The sequence below is a fragment of the Rhagoletis zephyria genome, unplaced genomic scaffold (genome assembly GCF_001687245.7).
Source record: "Rhagoletis zephyria isolate East Lansing unplaced genomic scaffold, Rhagoletis_zephyria_1.1 Rzeph_scaffold_00082, whole genome shotgun sequence".
Taxonomy (NCBI): Eukaryota; Metazoa; Arthropoda; class Insecta; order Diptera; family Tephritidae; genus Rhagoletis; species Rhagoletis zephyria.
Genome location: NW_016157166.1, coordinates 227774 through 236706, shown reverse-complemented (window position 1 = coordinate 236706; position 8933 = coordinate 227774). Strand labels below are relative to the sequence as shown.

Here is an 8933-nt window from a genome sequence, read left to right as displayed (position 1 = left end):
GCTCTAATTGGTCTTTTAACAGTCATATCAGTCACATCATTTCTAAATCTTACGCTGTACTTGGTTTTCTCAGGCGTCAGAGCTCAATGTTCTCTGACCCCTATACACTTAAATTGTTATACACATCTTTTGTTCGTTCTAAGTTAGAATATGCTTCTTTTATCTGGAGGCCATACCACTCAAACCTAATTAATAGGATTGAAAGGGTTCAGAAGGTTTTTCTTAAATTTGCCCTCAGAAATCTTAACTTCAGCGAGCCTATTCCATCGTATAAGTCTCGTTTGCTATTAATAGACCTTAAATCTCTGGAAGCCAGAAGATCTTTGCTATCTCTAACTTTTACCTTTAACTTAATAAATGGTGTGATCGATTGCCCTACGCTCCTAGAGCAGGTCAACTTCAATGTTCCTCTAAGGAATCTTCGCAGTCCTCTGCCGTTTTATGGAGGAAATTTTAAAACGGAGTATGCCAGAAATGCTCCTATTTCAAGAGCTTTAAACGAATTTAACACGATCTCGAATTCTATCGACCTTGATTTCTCTCTTCCAAAAAGTTTATTTATTTTTTCTTTGATTTCGAAACTGTAGAGTGCTTTATGTTTTACATGTATCGTCTAAGTAGCTAAATTTTTATCTCTAGTCTGTAAGGAACGTCTGTTTCATATAACTGCAATAAATAAATAAATAAAAGACTAATTTTTCACGAGAATCCAGTGTCATCGAACATTCTTTTTAATTTTAACCACAAGTTTTTTGCGCTTGTTTCAGTCTTTATATGCACGTTTATACGAGATCCGGATCAATGGTTAAAATTATTTTCGCCTTTGCCTTGGCGTCGAAGTCTGTTCCTTCCGTACTAATACACTTTTGCATTCCTTCCAGGATGAGGAAATTTTCTACTGCGAACGCCCAATCCTCATAATTTTCTCTTCCCTTTGAAGCCATCTTTATTTTTAATAAAACTTTGCAGAAATTAAAAACCGCGTGGGTCCCATAACTGTAATGAAACACGAGAATGCCGATAATGGAATGACAAGTTTATTTAGCTCTTATATGCGTTGACAGGTGTCACTGTGTACAAGCTGTGTTTAATATTTTGTTACTTCATTTAACAGTATGTATATTAATGCCGTAGTAACATTTTCGAAATCTCAATACCATCGACAATGGTGGATGATGTCAACAATAAAACCCACATCATCGATGTACAAAGTCAGAAAAGCTAAACGCTAAGCTGAGCACTTTATTGAAGTATGTTGTGTAAGGAAGCTGAAAAGCAAAAAGATTTTGCGGCATTTGCGTGGTTTAGTAGCCGCTGCAACAACAATGGCATTTGCTGTATATTTTACATGGCAAAAATAAGTGCCACAGTTTGGTTGATGTATTTTTGAACAGAAAATAACTTTTCTGTTTTGTTTTTTATCTTATCGGACATTAATAAAAAGGAAAGCTTATACAAAAATTAATATTCTTTTAAACCTAAATTTTTGCGAAAAGTCCCAAAATATCTCCAAAATAGTCCGAAACGACCAAAAAAGTTAAACAAGGCAAACCGAAAAGTCTGAAAATCACAGAAAACTAAACACGAAGAAACCCAAATAATCGCGAAAAAATCCTGATAAGGTAAACGCGAATAATCCCGAAAAAATCTCGTAAACTAGAACACGGAAAATCCCGAAAGCTTCTCTAAAAGTTCAATATGATCTCGAAGAATAGAACACGAAGAATTTCTGAAAAAATCCTAACAGAAAAATACGAAGAATATTGAAAAGTTTCTGGTCACAGGCATTTCATTTCATTATAAATGCTAAAAGACTAATAAGCAAAAAATAACCAGTATATTTGTGGAGATTTATCATGGTCGGATGTCAGTCCCGACGAGTCGATTTTTAATATGTCATTGGCCGATTTTGAAAGTTAACATGGTGTGCAATATTGAACTTTTGCGCTAATTTTAATTTTTCGACGAGTTATTTACAAACAAATTTTTATGCAGGCTTTTACGCTTTTCGCAATATTTCAGCAACCATTCATTCGAGATTTTTTGACGGCAATTAGAAAACTTATTGGGCAACAAAACAGAGTGGTCAGTTTGTAATATTTCGATTTGATTTTTACAAAAATTTGTAATTTTGTAATCAATTTAATTTTTTTTTACCAACTTCTCACATACTTAGAAAAAAGTAAGTGAGTAATTGGTAAAAAAAAATTAAATTGATTATAAAAATAAAAATTGTTGTAAAAACAAAATCGAAATATTACAAAGTGACCACTTTGCTTTGTTGCCCACAAATATTGCAAACTGACCACTTTATTTTGTTGCCCAATAAGTTTTCTAATTGCCGTCAAAAAATCGAATGAATGGTTGCTCAAATATTGCAAAAAGTGTAAAGCCTGCAAAAAAATTTGTTTGCAAATAACTCGTCGAAAAATTTAAAATTAGCTCAAAAGCGTTGGTGTCAATATTGTACACCATGTTAACTTTCAAAATCGGCCAATGACATATAAAAAATCGAAAAGTCAACTTTGGGTGGCCCACTTGAGAAAACTTGACTCAGTAAAAACATTTTTCTTCCTTTTTTCATATCGGTTGTTCTAGTAACCTGTTTGGGTAGCGCAGATATTTTTTGTTTTCGGTAGATATATTATTTCGTGTCAGTAACATACTACTACTTGCGACTGCTATTACTGACCTCATACTAATTATTTTTTGTTAATATTGTATTTTTTCAGCTAACGCACTCAGAAACGTTCATTAAATTACCTCTAACTTAACTAATGATCGTTAAATCTGATAATTAATGTTTCCTCTAACGAGTTCATTAAATTAGCTCTAACGGGCACTTAACTAATGATCGTTAAATCTGTTAATTATTGTTTCCTCTAAGAGTTAAAACGTATGGGCCTATTAGTTATTGAAAAATTTCAGTATGGCCACAGTGGGGCCCTGTTTTTTGTGGCATCACTCACTCTTTTCCTCCAGTTTGAAATCAAATATAAAAATAAGTATTTATATCATTTTGCGCGGGCTGCCTCAACAGTCGAAATGGTTGATTGAGCAGAGCACTGGCCTGCCATTCGAAAGATCCAAGTTTGAGTCCTGGGTCACGAAAATTTTCTTTTCCCTTTTTTTATTTATTTATTTTTTTTCTTAAATTTTTAGAGACGTATTTAATTTTTTTCTTGTTTAACTTATTTTTTTTTGATTTGTGATATTATTGTTTTAAAAAGAAACTAATTTTTTAATTACATTAAATTGTTAGAAACTGTTTGCTAAGGGCCAGTTTTTCAGTGCCAGTTTAAGTTTAGATTAAGTAAACTGCGTTTAAATTGAACTGCTGGCTGACATTTGATTTGCTAATCTTAATTTAAACCAGCCAGATCGGGCGTTTAAACTTAGTTTAAACCACGGTTGTGCACTGAAAAACTGGCCCTAAAAGACAAACCAAACTACTAACCAATCTCAAGAACGGCACGCCAGTGCCCTGCTCACTGGGCCACAACGACTTTACAGCAACGTTAACGAAAGTCAATATTATTGAAACAAACGAAATCCATAATCATTCATTCGTTGAAAAGTTAAGTAATGGTTGTTCTTTACTTTAGTTTAATGTTCATTAAATGCTGTTAATGAATCATTACTGAGGAACACACTAAATAGTCATTAAACAACTCTGAGTGCGGATGTAAGTGTTTCATAAATATTATAAAAATGTATTATTTTACTAGCATTTCGTAACAACAACCAAAGATATGCTGATTATTAAGTGAACTACTCAGGAATTATATGGTATTAATAAGAGGACTAACATCAAAGGAAATTCGCTGATATAGTTGATGTACATACATCTAATGATGTGAAGTGCGGAAGAAATAGTAGCAATAAAACCAATTTGTGGTGACTAGGAAACTCACCATACCTTACAAAGATATCACACAACGCAAGGGTTTTCCAAAAACAACTACTGATTAAAGAGCAAGAAAAATTCAAACGGCTATAGTCACATACTTCTCGCCAGGATGTCTCAGTCAAATATATTGTGTGATGTGGAACCAGCGGATTCAATGGAAGAAGCAATCGAAAGTGATCACTTTGCAAATATTAATATAGCAACGGTCGGTGTTGGATATCCACAATTTGGAATTCTAGTCAGAGGTGATCCATACGAAGATGAGGGTGATACGAAAAGAAAACATCGCCAGGAAATTTTGCTGCAAAATATCGAGGATGGTAAATAAGTTTTTAAATATAAATTATTATCTACATATATGCAGAATATAATTCCAAAAAGCATAGACTGACGACAACGTTAATCCGGATTAACAGCGCAATTAATCGTTCTCTGACAAACGGCACTATTGCGGACTAACGGCCGCAGCAAATATTTTTTCCTTGTGGTCGTGGGATGTGAGTCCACGCCCGCCACAAATACTTTATTAACTTTTTCATTTCTTTTATATGTTTATTAATATAATACATATTTGTTTCGGAAAACCTTAATTATCTTAAAACTAATTAAATAAACTTAAAAAAAATAAACATAATGTGTTGATTAAAAAAACAATAAAATTACGCAAAATAAGTGCCTAAGATTTAACAATAATACTAAAATTTAAACAAAATGAATAAGATTAAACAAAATATTCTAAAAAAATATATCAAACAATAATATATGTTTAACAAAATAAAAATACGAAATAAAAAAATAAACACACAACTAAAAAAACAATAAACCAAAGTAAACAAATAGAAATAAATTAAAAGTAGCTTTAAAAACTCCATATCTTTTGGACGTTTTCCAAACCAGGTATGAAACCTGGGTCTTAGTTAGTCGTTGTACGCCCCTCTAACCAGGCTACTACGGCGACCACCAAATTTGCAATAAAAAATAGCTGCCAATTTTTACGGTTTTGTAACCGAAAATGTCCGCAACTCTCTTTAATTTTGAAAATTAGTTGTAGGTGTTAATTCATATTGACTATAGTTCTTAATCCGGGTTAACGCTGTTGCTTGGCTAAGCTATAGTACTCAAAATCCTGTGATATTTGAATTATATTGAAAAACACGGATAAAACCCTGGAGCGATTTCAAAGTTTTTAGGGCCTCAACGAAAGAATGCCCAAAGGTATGTATCCATGCGTGGTAATACGATTTTTCTCCTCCATACTGCATGTCTTTTCATATGCCTGGATTTCATTAGGTCATATTTGACGGAAAATGTCAAAATAATGAAAATGAATTTGCCAACATATTGGCATTTTTGTTTCGTTTTCCATGCGAACAGCTGATCACCAAATGTAATTGTATTGATTTATTGTATCCATTTACTATAAGGCATTATATTAATGTTTTTGTTGTTTTTTAGCTTATAAATATGCTTTTGGAGCTTATAAGAATACCAACCGTTTACCTATTAAAAAGCCAACAATGCAAATCAATAGAACTTTTTACGCTGATTTCAAACATGCCAAGTAAAAAACAAAGAAGAATATAAGAGTTTAAAATACGTATTAATATCTTATAAACTACAAAACCGATTAGAAAATTGATGATGTCAAACTAAATATAACGCAGTTTACAAAATAATAAAAGTTTCTGCATATTGAACCAATTCCCTATATCTCCATGTTATGCGACTCACGTCAGCCTCAGGGTCATAATTTAAATGCTCTATATGTATGTACGATGAGAATATTGTGATATGGATGACGCACGGGCTGATTTAACTGAGAGGCCAAATTCCAAACCAATTATGTTCTTCTAGTTGTTTATATAAGCCTTGAGATGTGCTCTTAAGTTCCTGCAAAAATTCTAAATTTAAATACGAACAATTTGTGTCCAAAAGCGGGCGCTTAAAATAGCTTTTTTTGTTTATTTTCTTCGGCCTTGCTGATGTCAAATGTGAAGTGAAAATTTTTGCATAAGACTAGAATACCAACCGTTTAGCTATGGACAAACAAAAAATGTGGCTCGATAGAACTTTATGTACATACTTCAAATAAAAGGTACATTAATTACACAGGTTTACAAAAAAAAAGTTTCTGCATATTGAACCAAACCTCTATATCCCTATGTTATTCGACGCCCTGAATGCGAATCCGAGGATTGTTAGCCTCCATCACATCAGGTTCGAGGTCATTTGAAGGTCAAGTAGGGAAAAATTCATTGAATAAACCTGAAAATTCAATAAAATTGTTTGAATTCGACCTTGGGGTGAGGAATGAAGGCACCTCCATATTCGGATTCAGCGACAACAAAAGCAAAATATTTTATTTTTTATTGAATACATTTTTTGTCCTATTTCACCCTCAAATGACCCGGATTCGCATTCAATGCGTCGAATAACATAGGGATATAGAGAATTGGTTAATATGCAGAAACTTGTTTTTTTGTAAACTGCGTTATTTTTACTTTGCGATCATTAACTTTCTAATCGGTTTTGTAATTTATAAGGTACTAGCCGGCCTCGTATGCGCTAGTGTGTAGATATTAAATAAGGTGTGATTGACAACTAAACAGGTTGCAACCCTACTAAAAAAATAATATATAATTGCGCATCTGGAGACCAAGCTCTTTCATTTGACACCTCATTTCTTGTAATCTAACGAACAACCCACATTTTTTTAATTTTTCGCACAGGTGGCAACCCCCTTCGAAAAATAAAACCTTACTGCAAATCTGAAGGTCAAGCCTTTTCATTTGACACCTAAAATCTAAAGTCATTAAGAAAAATTGCCTTCGAGTATTATACATACATAAATTTTAAATAGGTGGCAGCCCCAATTCAAAAAAAAACTTATTTCAAATGTAGAGGCCATATCCTTTCACTTGGTACCTCAGTTTTTAGTTCAACAAACGGTGAATATCTTCTAATTTTTAAAAAGTGGCAACCCTCCTCAAAAAGTAATACATTATTGAACATCTAAACGCCGAGCCCTTTTATTTGACACCTATCTTGTAATCCAACGAACAGTGAGGATCTTACAATATTTTAGAGAGGTAACAACCCTATACTAATTTAAAGTACTAAAGATAATATTCCTATCAATACAGATTATACTTAAAAAATCTCATCTAAATCCGTTCAGTAGTTTTAGAGAATAGCGTGTTCAAAGAATCTCGACATGCTTTTAAACTATGTATAGAAGATAGTAATTTAAAAATAAGTGGCAACCCTGCTCAAAAAAATTAAAGTTTTTGTACATGCGAAGGCCATGCCTTTTCATTTGATATCTCATTTTGTAATCCAACGAACGGGGAAAATCGTTTTACTTTTTATTAGGTAGCAACCCTACTCAGAAAAATAATCCACTATTGCACATCTAGAAGCCAAGCCTTAACGTTTGACTGCGACTGTACCGAACTGATGCCTACGCTTATTATGATTGTATATAGTAATTTTATCAACAGGTGGTAACCCTATTCAAAAAAATTAAACATTTGTATTCTTCTAGAGGCCCATGCCTTTCATTTGACACCTCATGTTTTGTAATCCAACGAACGGTGCGGATCTTATAGTTTTTTAGAGAGGTGGCGACCCTATTAAAATTCTAAGTAAAAAAGGTCACTCTCCTGTCGATACAAAGTATATTAGAGAAAATCTCGTCAAAATCCGCGTACAAATAATCTCGACATTCCTTTATACTATGTATAGATTAATTCATCACAATTGGCCACAAGTTAACAGCAAAATGTTCAGATCCCGTTGGTCGTCAAACAATTTGGAGGGCCTTAAAACGTTACTAGCACCTCGAGTATGGTGAAATAATCACGGTTCCGCATCTTTTGCTACATCCTAAAGCTGCTCGAGAGGATTTCGCTAGCAAAAGCATGGCAATTGACAGAATTCTCCAAGTTGTTAAAATGGTTATTTTACCTTAAAATTAAGAATTAAGAAGTTGGTTTAGATTATCTTTTCAGACGAAAAGAAATCAATCTGGATGGTACAAATCTATTGAATGGATACTAGAACCATTTACGGCGAGAACGATGCATTTTTTACCGGCGGAACTTCGGTCGCGGAAATGTGATTTTGTAGGGTGTAATAACATCTGAAACCAATTATTGAGTGCAATGAAAGACAATGCGTTTTTCAACACGACAATGCTGCAATTCATAGAAGCAGGGAGACAAAATGCTGCTTGGAAAGCAGCAATATTCGAACCTTTGTGCTCTCGTTATCTCAATCCAATGGAGAATGCGTGGGGAATGCTGGCGAAGACAGTTTATGCTGATAATCGCCATTTTGAAAACGTTATATGGCTTAAATTGGCGATTTTGCAAGAGTGACATAAACTGGCTGCTGCTTTACTGAAGACATTATGTCTACGTATGAGGAAGCCCGTATTTCAGTTAATCAAAGTCAATGGAGCACAAATAGAGTATTAGAAAGACATATTTTCATGTTTTATTCATTTTCGTTGGGATTTTTTTTGGATTTATAGTTTTGCAACAAGTAATTTTTAGATTTTTTGAGTTCTTTTAAATTAGGTTATGATTATAAAAGAAATAACCACTCTGTTTTAAGAGAGCTCTTACCATGCAAAAGTCATAGAAGAAAGACCTGTCTTGGTTGTGACGGCTGCTTCCAAGACTTTTGTACTGGATTTATAATTATGCAATTAGAGCGATGTTTAAAATATATAATTTCATTGTGTGTAAATATGGGCTTGCAGATTTAAATACAAAATTATAATTGGGATGGTCCTGCAAAATAAAGCGAAAGAAAATAACACCCACGGGTTTTATTTACTTTTTTTAAGGGAAGATATTGAAGAAATCTAAAGAGAACATACTGGATATTCTTAATATTTTTATTGAGCTTTGTACCACGATTGTTTATTAGGAAAAATTGAAAAAGCAACAAAGTCTAAGCGGTAGAAGTTATAGCACTATTTCGGAGATCACCACATCTCCTCATCAGACTTCTTTTT

At 33.3% G+C, this 8933-nt stretch overlaps 1 protein-coding gene across 6 annotated transcripts in view; it reads left to right on the top strand.

Moving 5' to 3' along the window:
• The window catches only part of LOC108373527 (polycomb protein PHO-like), a 189550-nt gene that overhangs the window by 71988 nt on the left and 108629 nt on the right, over positions 1-8933 (top strand). For all 6 annotated transcript variants that reach the window (XR_001848969.1, XM_017629448.1, XM_017629430.1 and 3 more), the window contains one exon: positions 3729-4230. Coding sequence is in view for 5 of the 6 variants with exons in the window: in XM_017629448.1 (XP_017484937.1) it covers positions 4020-4230 (211 nt within the window). In the remaining variant the exon portion in view is untranslated. The remainder of the gene's footprint in view (positions 1-3728; positions 4231-8933) is intronic.